The sequence below is a fragment of the Chelonia mydas genome, chromosome 13 (genome assembly GCF_015237465.2).
Source record: "Chelonia mydas isolate rCheMyd1 chromosome 13, rCheMyd1.pri.v2, whole genome shotgun sequence".
NCBI classification, from domain to species: Eukaryota; Metazoa; Chordata; order Testudines; family Cheloniidae; genus Chelonia; species Chelonia mydas.
The window spans coordinates 7,221,966-7,237,585 of record NC_051253.2 but is presented as its reverse complement, the minus strand read 5'-3'; the positions used below and the strand labels follow the sequence as shown (position 1 = coordinate 7,237,585).

The following is a 15,620-nucleotide window of genomic DNA, read 5'->3' as shown; positions in this document are numbered from 1 at the left end:
GTAATAATAATGAGTAATTAGTCTTGATAGATCATAATATTAGACTGAGTTAAATCTAGGGGGAGCCAAACCCTGCGGTCCTAGTTCATGGCTTGCAGAGGGAGGTTGGTGAGAGTTTTGACCATGTAAGGAATGCAGGATTTCCTCATAGGCTGCCCTTAACTGAATGAAACAAGGATGCAGCAGGCGCAAAAAGAAGGGAAACAAGCTGTCATGTATTAATAAATGAGAAATGCTCATCAGTCATTCAGGGTCAGAGCCTCATACCATTCCACCCATTGAATCTGCCAGGAATCCCATTGACTCAGAGCATCAGGGTCAAGATTTCTGTGGTTAGCATCGAGTGCACCAGCATGGTTTAAGGAGGAGCACCGCTTGCCAAGGTTCTCTTAGAAGACGTTGTGAGGTGTGTAGTCCCACATGGCTGTGCCTTTTTATAGCCTTGAATATAGAGGAACCTATTGAAGGTGTGTCCGAAATCTAGGCTGGTTTTTCTTTCATGAAAGAGTAGCTGTGTAAATGCCAATACTGTAAAGAAATAATTTCTTATTCTTTTATACCAGTGAGATCATTTTTAAAGGCATGCTCTGAACTTTTCTTGAGTATTTTAAGATACTATGATTTCCTCATGTTGTTTTTTTCCTGTTATTTTCTAAAACCATCCTGGCCACGTTCAGTGCATAGATGGCTTTAGAGAGATGACTGTGCAGAATTACTAAAGAGCATTTGTGGCCAGATGTACACTGCAGAAGTGTGCAGCAACTGCTTAATATAGGCCTCAAACAATGAACAGTACATAACATGCAACTAAATTATTCAGGCCACCTCTGTATAAACCTCAAATGAACCCTGCGCTCTTGGCACCCTTTCCAAAAGCTCCTTGCTTCACTTCTGCCTCTCACTTTCAATCCCATCGAAGTCTCCTATAATTATCTTCTTTAAAACACTGCATGTTCCATGATCTGTAACAAGGTAATTGCTTAGCTCCCAAGAATACAAAGAGTGTGTTGTGATTGAAGCAGTCACCGAAGAGTGGCTCTGAATTATTTCCAGCATGCAATTGTTGCAAAGCCATTGTCAGTTCTCTAACAGACATTTCCCCTCTGGTGTGACTTTAATACAGAGTGGCTGAGACCAAGTAAACTGACTTCCATCTCCTATAAAACCGGGGAGAACTATTCCGTTACTGACAGCAACTGATTCTAATTCACTAAGAAGGATGACCACGATTTGCCCCCGGAGGTATAAATGCTGATCACGGTTCTGATTCTGACTGGGTCGTGCTAGCACAGACCTCAGTGCTCAGGCAGAATCCCCCTGAAATCAAATGGGGACCCCCAAAGGGGTTCACGGTAGCAGATCCCAACATGTGATCAGGTCATAAGACAGGAGAACTGTTCCTGAGTGGCTTTCTCTAATGCTATGATCTATCTTGCTGCCACGTATTACTATCACAGAGGCCTGTAGGGAAGGGGGCAGGGTGATGGTGATAATCTAGGGGAGGGTATAAAACGTTGTTCATTCTGTTATTCAAAACCTGCCATCCCAACTTAACTTCCCCCCTCATTTTCATTATGAAAGCTCTTCCCCAGATTGGCTAAGGGTCCCTATCTGTGGCATATTGCTGAGGCCATTCCATTGCAGCCCTTTGCTCAGAAAGTCAGAGCACAATGACTCCATCTATCTTCTGACCCTCCAAGCTGTGTGTTCTCGCAACAACCGTGCAACATGCAAATCCCTGCACTCTGACTGACACAGGGCAGCCGGTCCAAGCATAGGGATTTGCATAGGAACTTTATGGTTGCAGACACAGTAAACATAGAGTCGTTTCTCAAATGCTTCCACCTTGGTTACTGTCTTCACAACTTCCCCCACCCAAAATGCCCACTGTAAAGATGGCCACCGCTAACCCTACTCAGTAGCAACTCCTGTGTCTCCACATCTCTTCCTAAGGAAGATTGCAGCTCTCACCTCCCCCCACAAGTGTAATTAACAAGAAAAATTAATTAAAAAGGCAATGTAAGTTTATTATTTATTTAATGTCTGCTCCATTCCAGCCATAGGCCCCCTCCCCAGCCATCTCTTGGCCCTGGAACTTACTTTACCCAGGATACACCTAGTACTTCTTAAACCTGGAGTATCCTGAAACAATCTCTAGGTAGCCTTCTGGAGGGGAATAACCCACAGGTCTCTTTGATCATGGTCACTGAAAGGTTGTTTAAAAAATAGAAGCAGAAACTTTGTCGGAAAAGTAAATCCTGCCTTAAATTGTTTTCTGAAGAATTTTCCCAAGTAGACATCACTGGTTTCTAGGCAAAGTGGGGGAGAAAAAGGTTAATATTCTCGCTGCTTCCGGGTGACTGGGGATTCTCTTTCCACAAGAAAAATTCCTGGGTGGTGTCATAACTGGTTCTATGCCACCCGTTTCTGACCCCCACTCCAGTGTGGGTGCAGGTGGGACTGTCGCGAGAAATGCTGTGCTCCAGTGACCACAAGGCTGCTCTAACTTTATGCCGGGATGGCTGGCTCTTCTAGTAGAAAAGAGGCAGGTAGTCATCCATGCCCCCTCCCCAGAGCACAGCTCAGGAGATCTGAGACACGTTGAACTCGTGGGCATAACAGGCAACACGTTTTCTTAGATTATTAAGAAACATTGCAATATAGACTGTATTATCTCCTGTCACAGATACATAACACTTCCTGCACAGATTACTATAATTAGGCCATCTTCTTTGCAATTTTTTATGTTAAAATAGCTAGTGGGGTGAAGGAAATGCAATAGCAGGTTTTTAGGATAAAGAAAATCTTATTTTTCTCTTCATTTCAACTACATTAATTAAATGCTAGGCTTGTCTGCAGCAGTTGATCGTTCTGTTTTAGGTACTGAGATGGGCCCCATTGCACCTCGCAATTTGTAATGCATTTATCCTCATAAGAGGGAGGTGCTTTTATCCCCATGTTGCAGACAGAGGCACAGCAAGACCAAGGGTCTGCTCAAGGAAGATGGTGGGAGAGCAGGGGATTGAGCCCTGGGATTCCCAAACCACTGGGCCATCGTATCCTCATGGTGTGTAGAGAAGATGAGCATTCCTCCCAAGGAAATGAAATAAAGCTCAGACAGTTCCCATTCCTTCATATTGCTTGGTCCATGGCCTACGTTAATCTTTAAACAATATTTATATGCAACATACTGTTGGGTGTGGGGAGGCGTGGTCCAGCAACAGGAGTTGAGGTGACTCCTTTTTTGTACAGGCTGTAACTCAAAGTCCAGTTTGGAGATTTTTTGTCACCTTTGTGCCTGGTTGTCAATGCCGTAATTTTAACCTGGCTCGCCAGCAACACTGAAAATAGCAGCATTGCCTCACGGTGCAATGTTATCAGTAGGCAGCTACCTTACTTTTGCAATTGAATTGGGAGGGATGGAAATCAGTTGTTTTTGGCTTGTGCCTTCTGCTCCCTCCCAAGATTAACCCTAAAAACAGAGCCCTTGAATATATTCCATTCAGACACATGTAGTCTGTCTCATCACGGGTTTATGGTCACATGTTCCCCTGAGAGTGTCACAAATCCTCAGGATGTCCTCTTGTGTCCGGTTTTGCATTTGGATCACCAGCTCAACAGAATGATGTGTAAAAGCTTCTGTGGCCAGACGGCTTCCTCTTTGCTTTACCTCTGAGGAAGCTCAGAGTGTAAATTATTCCTGGAAGGGTCTGGGATAAATTATGCTGTTTGAGCAGAATTCGGAATCATAGACTCACAGGACTGGAAGGGACCTCAACAAGTCATCCAGTTCAGTCCTCTGCACTCATGGCAGGACTAAGCATTATCTAGACCATCCCTGGCAGGTGTTTGTCTAACCTGCTCTTAAAAATCTCCAATGATGGAGATTCCACAACCTCCCTAGGCAATTTATTCCAGTGCTTAACCACCCTGATAGTTAGGGAGTTTTTCCTAATGTCCAACCTAAACTGCTCTTCCTGCAATTTAAGCCCATTGCTTCTTATCCTATCCTCAGAGGTTAATGAGAATAATTTACCTCCCTCCTCTTCATAACAACCTTCTATGTACTTGAAAACTGTTTATCATGAATTAAAACTGTTAACTGAATCGCCTCTCTCTCCAGAGGTTGCTGGTGAAGAATACGTGGGTTTTGCTAGATAGAATTGCCAACCCTCCAGGATTGTCCTGGAGTCTCCAGGAATTAAAGATTAATCTTTCAGAACATAAGAACGGCCACACTGGGTCAGACCAAAGGTCCATCTAGCCCAGTATCCTGTCTTCTGACAGTGGCCAGTGCCACGTGCTTCAGTGGGAATGAACAGAACAGGTAATCATCAAGTGATCCATCCTCTGTCTCCCATACCCATCTTCTGGCAAACAGAGGCTAGGGACACCATTCCTTAATCTTTAATTAAAGATGTCATGTGATGAAACCTCCAGGATTATGTCAAACCAAAATTGGCAACCCTCATAGACGTGGAAGATTGGATCAGGGAGCTTCCCGCAGCTCGCATTGGCTGGGAATGGCGAACCGCGGCCACTGGGAGCTGCGAGCAGCCGTACCTGCAGACACTCCAGGTAAACAAAGCATCTCATGGCCCGCCAGGGTCTTACCCTGAACAAGCCACGAACCAAGTTTGGGAACCACTGTTTTAGAGGATGGCAGGATCAATTGCTTAGCCTATAGAAAGTCACAGGCAGACCCTTTAACATGCAGGTCATCCCAAGTCATGGCAATTCTCCAAGTGGGCCTGGGGAGAAAAATGGACCTCTAATGAGTGTGTTATGTGGCTGCTGCAAAGAAACTGTGACAGGCAGAGATTTCAGTTTCATTGTCTTTTTCATTCTTATAGGGAGAACCTGGCCCACCTGGTTTACCTGGCCCACCAGTAAGTATTTACTGATCAACAACTAATTTACTCTCCCGCTTGTAAATCTGCTATGAGGAATAATGTATGGGAATCACTAGTTTTTCAGCAGCAAGGGTCACAAACTGCCCTTTCTCCTCTCAGTCTGCAGCAGAGCTCCTGTTTGCATGTTTGGTATGCCAACTGAGAGCAACCGGCAGCATGGAGTCCGCACTGACTTAAGAGGAAACATGCTTTCCTGTTTCATAGTTAGGAGAGCCGAGGATCTGGGATAAAGCATGAGAATAGTGGCGCTAAAGGGCTTGTACTGTTGTTTGACTTTTTGCAGACATTGTTTTCACAGCTCTTTCAACATGAGGGAGAATGCTAGGTAAATGCAGCGTTTTTATACTGTTACGCAGCACGCTCGGCTCTAGCCTCCAGTTTGCACACTACTGTCTGGGTGTCCAAACAGTCATTTGTGCATCCTTCCGGTTGCTTGGTTTGCACACGCCAATGCAGCTTTTGCACCTTGAAAATGAGCGTAGGACACTTCTGCAACTGCTTTTAGTTTTACCTGCAAACGTGGACTGTAAAATCAAGCTTGGAAATTTGGCCGATAGTGGAAAAAATATGCAAACAAAAATGTGGAGTAAAGCAGCTTCAGTGACAAAATGAAATATTGTGACAGACTTTGCTATAGGTGGAAAACATGCGGGACTCAGTCCTCCACTCTGGCTCTGTAAAACTGAAGAGGGTGCGTGTGACAATGCTAGCATTAGGTCGCCCCCATTCCTGAGATCATCCAGGGTCCTCTGTAGCTCCCGAGGCATCTTAGAGTCGTCCTAGGTCTCCTCAGAACTGTGCCAGCTGCAACCCACCCTGACTCCACTGTGCTCTCAGGGCTGCAATGAGGATCAGTACATGTACATGGAACTGCATGAGAAGAAAGATGTGCCAAGCAATTACCAGGTTTATAGAAAAATGAACCAAAGCACATAAGTGTCTGGAGATTTACATACTTGTAGATTAATTATCAAATCCATTTATTTTGAAGACATTTTCCTGCATTGCGGGATATAAAATTAGCACTTTAAGAAATGAGCTCATCATGATCTAGCTTGTATTGGGTCTTAGCATGCTTCTGTAATTATATTAAGAGTGACTGTCTATTAATCTGGTTTAGGGGCCGAAAGGTGCACCAGGGAAGCCTGGAAAGGCAGGTGAAGCAGGGTTACCTGGCCTTCCTGGAGTGGATGTGAGTATTTCAGCTTATTCTCTTGGATTGATCAAATATTTTACATTGGCATGAGCCCAAAGCAGCTTGTCGACTTGCACTAACTCTGCTGGAGCAGCAGACGTGGGTGCTGAACTGAATCTGTGTCTTAAGCACCAGGGGAAATCTTATGAGAGAGCAATGGAAACAGCAAATTTTAGTAGTAGTTGTGTTTTGCAGCATGTTTTGATCAGCGCGAAGTCAAAACGTAGCGCATCGGTGGTCTGTCCTAGGCACTGGCTGTCAGTGACCTGTTTTGATGATGTATATGATCAGCACTGTCTCTCTTCATGGTTACTCCTGGTGGCCCAGAACACCTCTGGCTGTTGTAGGTTCAGGAGATTTGAGGTGTAGAGAACATTTTAAATCATCAGGTGTTTATTGTGCAAGCCTCAAAATCTTCCTTTTATTTGGGCTGTTTGCACCCACCTGAAGCATCAGTGGCATGAGCCAAGAGTAAACAAACCTACAAGAGTTCAGATTTTCTTCAGGTTCTGTTGCAAGTGGATTCTAGGTTCCCAGTAGGTTCAGAATAAACCTCTTCAGTCCTGTATGGGTGCTTGATGTCTTTTGGTCCTTTCCATCTTGAGATGCCAAATTACTGATACGGCTGCTGTATAATCAAGTATGAAAATAGACACACACATTTCTGATTCAGGAATGAGGAAGCAAAACATCAAACTAATAAAGTTTGGTCAGTTAAATCCTTTGAAAATGCATGAATGTAAACCAATTAATATTTTTGGATTCAGTGGCTCTTCAAGGCTTAATGAATGTGCTTCATTAGTCCATGTACAGCTGGCTTTAAGTGCAAATGAGGGAAGGCTGTGATCTGGTTGTAAAGGTGCTACCAAAAGCCAATTACTAGTATGAGATCTAGTGGTTTGAATGCAATGGTAGAGCACTGAAACCATAACTGGCCAGTCTTCCATGGACTTCTTGCAGCCCGGCATTATTCTTTGCTGTCCTGTAGCTCATTGTGCATTGTCCTGCCCTAAAATCAGCACATATCTACCTTCCTGTTCAGAGCACAGCAGCTGCATTCAGAGAATTGTGGGTCTCCGAGCCTAGCATACTACGACTGCCTGCCACCAAGCATCTAACCAGATCACTTACAGCTCTCCATCACTTGATCCAAATGCTGTAGCTTTGTATTATGAGAACCTGGAAGTGAAACTGACTCAAAATACATCATGTCTGCTTTCATTCTCCCAGCTGAGTGAAATTCTGATGGTAAAAACTACATAAACAAGGAAAATTAAAAATAGATTATCTGGACAAGTGCAATGCTATGGTGCTTGGTTGCAAACACTACGAGGAAATCTTTAAACATAAATGTAATTGATTTGTTTTTGAAGTGGCTTATAAAAACTTGTCTTGTTACTATTAGTAATTTTTTTTTTTAAAGATAACCTAAATTTGGTTCTAAACTCCCTGGCAGTGTCCCTTTATCTATACAGTTGCTTCTGTAATTATTGTACATTCCCTTTCCTCAGCAAGGTTCTGGAGATTGTCTTCTCTCCTACACAACCTGCCGACCTCTTTCATTCTGATCTTTGACCCTTATGTACTAGTGAGCTTTGCCCTTCTGGGTGGTTAATCACCTGCTTCTGAGCACATCTCTCTCTCGCTATATCTGATCTTCATAAGGCTTGTTATACTAGCCATCTTTCCACTAGACAATTTCCAATGCTTTGAGAAAAGGCAGTGGGGTAGTCCCTCAGCTGGTATAAATTGTCATAGCTTCACTGATTTTCATAGAGCTATGACTGTTCATACACACTGAGAATCTATCCCAGTGTCTTCGTCAGTCTCCTTTTATGGTTTTCCTAACTATTCTGTATATTTGCTGGGCTAAACGTTTAACGCTCGCTGTCCTCCATTATGGAGCACATGCCTCTTCCCGTTTTCCTTTTGTCTCCTTCCTCTGAGTTGTTTTGTTGCTGGCTTAAACATTGCTTCTGGGGGATGGCAGCCCAGCTCTAGAGCTGTTGACGTCTGCCTGAGCCCCGTCTCTCCCATTGCTCTCTGGCTCGATCATGTCCTCGCTAGACCGTGACTTCTTAGTACCAAATCTTTCAAAGACTCAAGTTCTTCTCCTAGGTAAAAATACAAACCAACCAAAACCCTGCATTATCTCATCTCTCTGATTTCACTGCACTCTGCTTAACTTTCCTTCCAAGGCCCGAAAACCTGGATTCATCCTTAACCCAAACCGTCTTCTTCACACCACCTCTTCTGTTTCTGTATGCTGTCTGTCACCCTCTCTGGAACTCTCCCTGGATTGGTCCTTACACCAACCCTGACTTTGCTGAAATCCCTTATTCACGTGTTAATCACTTTCCTCCCTGTCCATTACAGTTCTCTTTTATGATCTTAAATTCCCATTCTTGATACTTCAGAGAGGTCAATGCTACAGCCAGGTCACTCTTGGCCTAGGAATTGTGACCAGTAGCAGCCCATCCTCCACCACTTAATCCTGGGTCTGTCTCCAAAACCCAATTCATGTTTGACTTCCGGGTTTCCTGACATCTCTGTGGACTCACTCCATTCCATCTAACTTTGTCCCAAGCTCAGTCACTCCATGCTCTCCCTTCCGGCTCAGTCACTCCATGCTCTCCCTTCCGGCTCAGTCACTCCATGCTTTCCCTTCCGGCTCAGTCACTCCATGCTCTCCCTTCCCGCTCCGGCCATGCTCTTCCTTCCATTCCCCATGGTGGACCCAATCTGTGACCCGATGTTGCATTTCTACTGCCTCATCTGTCTGGCAGTGACTTCCTTCCTCCCTCTAAGATGTTGAACCCCTGCCTATATTTGACTCTGACCTTAAAACTTTCCTTTTCTTTAGTAGCTTTTACAGGGACACCGTAAGCATTTCGAGTCCTACTGAGTCACATCTGCCCATTAAGAGCAATTTACTCCAAGAAATAGATCACTCAAAGCGTAGGGTACTCTTAGAGTAGAGGTGGGCAAACTATGGCCCGCGGGCCACATCCAGCCCTTAGGACCATCCTGCCCAGTCCCTGAGCTCCCAGCCGGGGAGGCTCGCCCCCGGACCCTCCCCTGCAGTGGCGGCGGCGCCACCGCGTGGGCCGTGCTCTGGCCCGCCGCTCCTACCGGGCAGTGCCGGGAGCACAGCTGGCTCCAGCCGGGTGGGGCGCTCCTGCTGCTCTGAGCAGCATGGTAAGGGGGCGGAGGGTCCCGGGGGGCAGTCAGGGAGCAGAGGGCGGTTGGATGGGGCGGAGGATCTGGGAGGCAGTCAGGGGACTGGAAACAGGGAGTGTTGGGAGTGGGAGTCCCTAGTCCCGGGGGGGCCTGTCAGGAGGCGGGGGTGTGGATAGGGGACAGGGAGCAGAGGGCAGTTGGATAGGGGGTGGGAGTCCTGGGGGGCAGTTAGGGGTGGGGGGGTCCCGGGAGAGGGCGGTCAGGGGACGAAGAGCAGAGGGTTGGCTAGGGGGTGGGAATCCCAGTGGGGGCTGTCGGGGGTGGGGGTGTGGATAGGGAGTGGGGCAGTCAGGGGACAGGAAGAAGGCGGGGTTGGATGGGGGTGGGTCCCAGGGGGCGGTTAGGGGCAGGGGTCCTGGGAGGGGGTGGTGAGGGGACAAGGAGCAGGGGGAGTTGGATGGGTTGGGGGTTCTGAGGGGGGGCAGTCAAGGGGCGGGAAGTGGGAGGGGGCGGACAGGGGGTGCGGGCCAGGCTGTTTGGGGAGGCACAGCCTTCCCTACCCGGCCCTCCGTACGGTTTTGCAACCCCAATGCGGCCCTCAGGCCAAAACGTTTGCCCACCCCTGACTTAGAGTGAGTATGGGAATCCCTTCATGGTACTGCAGCACATGGAAGACGTTTGTGTATAAAGGTATGGTGGTATTGCGCTGTCTCATTTATTGTGATCCTAGAAAAGGGATTTTAATTGCTTGCTGGCCCGATCCTGCCAGGACTTACACACCTGAATAACTTCGTTCATGTGAGCAGTTCCACTGGAGTCTTTGCAGGATCAGGCCTTATAACACTGTTCCTAAACCAAGCTAAGCATTGAAACGGAGTCCCAGAATGTGGAACCTCACAGGTTTCAAGACACAGAAACATACGGCTATCGATTCTTTTTTCTTAACATTCATGACATGTTTTTAAACAGTAGGCCCCAAATCACAGTTAAAATGATCAGTACTGTAACCATTTTAAAATGAATAACTGATGGAATAACACTTTCTTTTAACAGCCATATGTGTTTTGAACATTTACTTTAGGGGCAAATTAAATGAAGACGTTTATTTTTAATATCCAATTAGGGATCTAACCATGAAAGTAGGACAAAACCTTCAAGGGCCAAAAATGTTCAAAAGTAGGTGCAACATACACCCACTGTAAGCAAAAACTGGCATTTGCATGGGCACATCAGATAATTGCGTGCACAACTCTAGGGTTCTGTGGCCACTGTAGGAGCACACCCTGGGCTGCATGGGCACCCGTTGGCCCTACCTTTGGAAATTTGGCCCAAATTTTAACTGTGGTTAAACAGTAACTGACTTGGATGTTTCACCAGACTTGCTGAACGAGCAGAAGAGACGCATGTACTTTCAGCTCCGTCCCTGGTTTCTCATGAAGAGGATGGTGGTCAGGATTTCATGGGATTTGGGCACCCAACTCCCTTAGCTCTTCTGTAATAGGGATATTGGTTGGAGTTTCCAACAGGCTCTAGATCTGTCTTCTTCTCTGCTCTTATCCCTGCCTTTCTTTCCCTCCCAGGGTTTAACAGGACCTGATGGCCCGCCTGGCCCAAATGGGCCACCAGGAGAAAGAGTAAGTAATAGAACTTAAATCCTTAGTCTGCTTACGTTTATATTCTCACGGTACTGCTCAATGGTGATTTCAAATCTCTTTTTGTAACTTGGTGACATTTAGGATATTATTTATTATTTGTATAGTCCGAGTACCTAGGAGCCCTAGTCATGGATCATTTCTCCATTGTGCTAGGCCCAGTACACCCCTTGCATGCTTGAAACCAACCCGCTGTTCTCATCTCCCAGAATTGTTTTTTTTTTTCCCCATGTAATTATGATCTAGGGTTGTGCACTGGGTCTAATGTTTGTATTTCAGGTGTTTGCGTGTTGACATATTTCACTGGTTTGTTTCTAATTGCCTCAGAGAGCCTTGTACGCACCTGGTCTTGGATGTCCTGGATAAGGAAATACCATTAGCAGACCAGATCATGTGACGCTTTTGGTGCATAACTAGCTCCTTGACGCATTCAGAGAGCCTGTGTAAAACATAAATTTAATTAACAGGCTTTCCAGGTTTATCCAAATACCGTTATTAGGGCTTTATTTTTGGTTTGAGTACAGGGTCCTGTTTTTTGTTTTTTTTCTACTGCTGCTTTTTTTTTTATCCGTTGTGTGGACTGGTGTCTTTCATTCATTCCTGGGTCGTGGTCACACTTGACATGGTGACCTCATTAGTTGCATCAGCATGGGTGTCACAGCCTTCACAGCAAGAAGCAAGATTGATTTTCTTTTTTTCCATTTCATATAATACCTGCTTATAGGAACGCTGCCAAGGGGCACTATGGGAAAGAGAGATGTCTGCCTTAGGTATTACATTGTGTTAGGTTCTCAAGCATGGTCAGTTATGGAGCAAACCTGTGCTCTTGGCTGCTTCCCATCTGTGTTGGCATTCTCCACTTGAGACGCCATCTCTGTTGCAGTCGTCTTCAGTAAAAACAGAAGGTGTGAAAGGGTGTTGTGCACAAAGAGATGATTAGGGGGAGGTTTTCTGATGCACTCACCTTTGGCTGAACTGGACTCCCATCGCAGTCAGTGAGTGTTTTTATCTTTGACTTCAGTGGGAGCACAGCTAGGCCAACGCTGAACATTTTTGAAAATCCCCACCCACGGGGCCCAAGGGCCTGATCCTGTGAAGTTATGGGTGCCCTCAACTTCCCTTCAAGGGGAATGTTGGGGATGCTTGGCACCTCCTAGGATCTAGCCCTGATTTTCAATACACAGAAGGCCTGGGCCACACAAACAGGAGTGAGTTTGTGCCTCATTTGCACGTTCTGTTACCCATATTTGCACGTGCCCATTTGAGCACACACACCTGATATCCATGTGCAAACAGGGTACCTGAGTATTTGATGTATGCACAAAGTAACTCACACTTTAAGCATTTAGCTGAAGCATGCAAATTCATGATTAGCACACACAACGACCTAACTGTAAGCTCAGATGAGACGTGTTCCCACGTCTTGAGAACCGGTTTGTCAGCAGGGTGCAAATTTTAGATCTGTTGATATTTAAAGCATCTTTTTAAGGTCAGCGATCCATCTAGGAAGTCTTTTTATAGTCAGTGTAATAAAAGCATGGGAAGAAATTGTTGAATTTGAAAACAGGATAGCAATGCTGCAGTGCTAAAGCTCTAACTTCGTTTCCTCAGACCCTTATTCAAGAAAGCACATAAGAACCGTTGCAGTCAAGGCAATACAAGCATGTGCATACTGTCTTCAATGGGTGTAAGCATGTGCTTAAAGTTAAGCACATACTTAAGTACTTTTCTGAATAAGGATGTTTTCCTAAACTTGGGCCTCTATGTGTAAAAAGGCTCTTCTGGCTGTCACTATGAACAGGTGTGCTTGGCATATGGCAGTGTATTCACAAGAGATTTTTAGCTTCTGTTACCATATTATTGATAAATGTTTCTGTTCTCCCATAAAGGCTCTGCCTCTCTTGGTTTCGCACATTGATTCTAAAGCACCCTAATGAAATAGTTCAGTTACTCTGACACTCTAGGTCTGTTCTCCCACTGTCCACAACTCCCATTGACTTTAGTAGTAGGACTGTTCCTGTACCAATGGCATTGTCATCCCTGAGAAGTTTTTAAACAAGAAAACAATTAATTTTGGCTATGAGATTATCACCTTATTGCTGATGCCAAAGGATTTTAAAGATTTAAAAGATCAGAAGATTTTAAAAGGGCTTGTCAAGGTTCCTTCCCCACTCTGAACTCTAGGGTACAGATTTGGGGACTTGTATGAAAACCTCCTAAGCTTACTTTTACCAGCTTAGGTTAAAACTTCCCCAAGGTACAAACTATTTTACCTTTTGCCCTTGGACTTTATCGCTGCCACCACCAAACGTCTAACAAGTATATAATTGGGAAAGAGCCCGTTTGGAAACGTCTTTCCCCCCAAAATCCTCCCAACCCTTACACCCCCTTTCCTGGGGAAGGCTTGATAAAAATCCTCACCAATTTGCATAGGTGAACACAGACCCAAACCCTTGGATCTTAAGAACAACGAAAAAGCAATCAGATTCTTAAAAGAAGAATTTTAATAGAAGAAAAAGTAAAAAGAATCACCTCTGTAAAATCAGGATGGTAAATACCTTACAGGGTAATTAGATTCAAAACATAGAGAATCCCTCTAGGCAAAACCTTAAGTTACAAAAAGACACAAAAACAGGAATCTACATTCCATTCAGCACAGCTTATTTTCTCAGCCATTTAAAAGAATCAGAATCTAACGCATAACTAGCTAGATTACTTACTAAGTTCTAAGACTCCATTCCTGTTCTGTCCACAGCAAAAGCATCACACAGAGCGAGAGAGAGAGACTTTGTTGCTCCCTCCCCCCAGCTTTTGAAAGTATCTTGTCTCCTCATTGGTCATTTTGGTCAGGTGCCAGCGAGGTTATCCTAGCTTCTTAACCCTTTACAGGTGAAAGGGTTTTTCCTCTGGCCAGGAGGGATTTTAAAGGTGTTTACCCTTCCCTTTATATTTATGACAGGGCTGTTTTGAAGTTTAGTGTTTTATACTGTACACAATGTAGAATGGTTTCAGAGTAGCAGCCGTGTTAGTCTGTATTCGCAAAAAGAAAAGGAGTATTTGTGGCACCTTAGAGACGAATGAATTTATTTGAGCATAAGCTTTCGTGAGCTACAGCTCACTTCATCGGATGCATTCAGTGGAAAATACAGTGAGGAGAATTTATTTGAGCATAAGCTTTCGTGAGCTACAGCTCACTTCATCGGATGCATTCAGTGGAATGCATCCGATGAAGTGAGCTGTAGCTCACGAAAGCTTATGCTCAAATAAATTCGTTCGTCTCTAAGGTGCCACAAGTACTCCTTTTCTTTTTACAATGTAGAATGCATCAATAAATTAGTGGATCTCTGAGCAAATACCAAGACTCAACTACTTTCTAGAACTCATAATTCATATTTATGTCTGAATTTAGAATGCCATATTAGGCATGCATTTTATATACTGTATCCATGTATATTCAGAAATAATATTGCTCCACTATAAAAAATTACAGTAAGATCATTTTCCAATCATAAAAGAAAGCACAGTGTTATCAGGAGAATGAGTTGAGTCAGAAAATGCATTTTATTAACTGATGCACCTCCACTGAACTTAACTGTGTCATACCATCTGATTCCAGGACTGCATATTGACCTATAATCGTTGAAAAGTAGAAGGAACCTTCATTGCTATGTATTAAGGACCTGAACTTGCCTTGCTGAAGTCAATGGGAGTTATGCAATTGATTTCAGTGGGAGCAGAATCCAGGTTTAACTCAGTAGGTGTCAGGAACTTAACATTTTCTTTTTACAGGAGAGGTATCTAGCCTTGTCCTCCGTGCTTGTAAAGGTTTTAGGGTTAAAGATGAAAGCGATCAGAAGAAAACCTGAGTAATATGCAGTAGGACAATGGTGGAGTTGACATTTGCAACAGAGTTGATTTTTATCGGATTACAGCCTGTTCCTAGCAAGACTCTTCTTAATGAGGCACTTGGTGCCTCAGAAATCTGTTTGCTTAACCATCCTCTTTAAATTTAATAAGGGAAAACATTTCTAATCTGGGTTGGTATGCAGAGATCTTGGGGTGGAATGGCAGTGCTTCCTGGGATCACCAAGTAGACATTCTGACCAGCAGTTACTGAGTTGTTTTCCAGCTCTGTCTATCTGTCCTGTTATCACACTCTGAATTGGATACAATTTCAGACTCTTTTCAAACTCAGAAAATGCCCCCGAAATAGTTCTGAATTAAAATAATGGCTTCCCGGCTGAGCGATTGGGTGCCAAGTTTTAACCATGAGTGAGGGTCCTTTGGCTTCCTTTTAAATCCCTCTGAAAATAAAGGTCCCTTCCATTTCCCAGGCATGTTCTGTGGAACCCAAATACGTGGCCATAACATTTAAGTACTTCCCATGTCCTGGTCCAGATTGCTGTCAGGAGTGGAAGGCATGAAAGAGAACATGCAGTGAAAGTTATCATAAATCTTCTGAACTGTAAGACTGGCATGTTTAAAGGATCCAGGAGGAGTTATGCACCCTTAAGCCCCTTAAAAAATCCTAGCCCATAGAAAAATAACTTCTGGTTCAGTATGAGTTTTGGGTGGTGGCATGCGAGAGTTTTATCAGAACTGGTTCACCCCAACCTAATTTGACAGGCTCCGAAAGATGCTATATCTCTTGGCGGACTGGTCTCCAAACACACACAAAAT

General features: G+C 44.6%; 1 protein-coding gene across 1 annotated transcript in view; it reads left to right on the top strand.

Moving 5' to 3' along the window:
- Window positions 1-15,620, top strand: part of COL9A3 (collagen type IX alpha 3 chain) — a 72,047-nt gene that overhangs the window by 6,288 nt on the left and 50,139 nt on the right. The window contains exons 3-5 of the mRNA XM_037877173.2: window positions 4,854-4,889; window positions 6,034-6,105; window positions 10,869-10,922. Coding sequence (XP_037733101.1) covers window positions 4,854-4,889; window positions 6,034-6,105; window positions 10,869-10,922 — 162 coding nt within the window. The remainder of the gene's footprint in view (window positions 1-4,853; window positions 4,890-6,033; window positions 6,106-10,868; window positions 10,923-15,620) is intronic.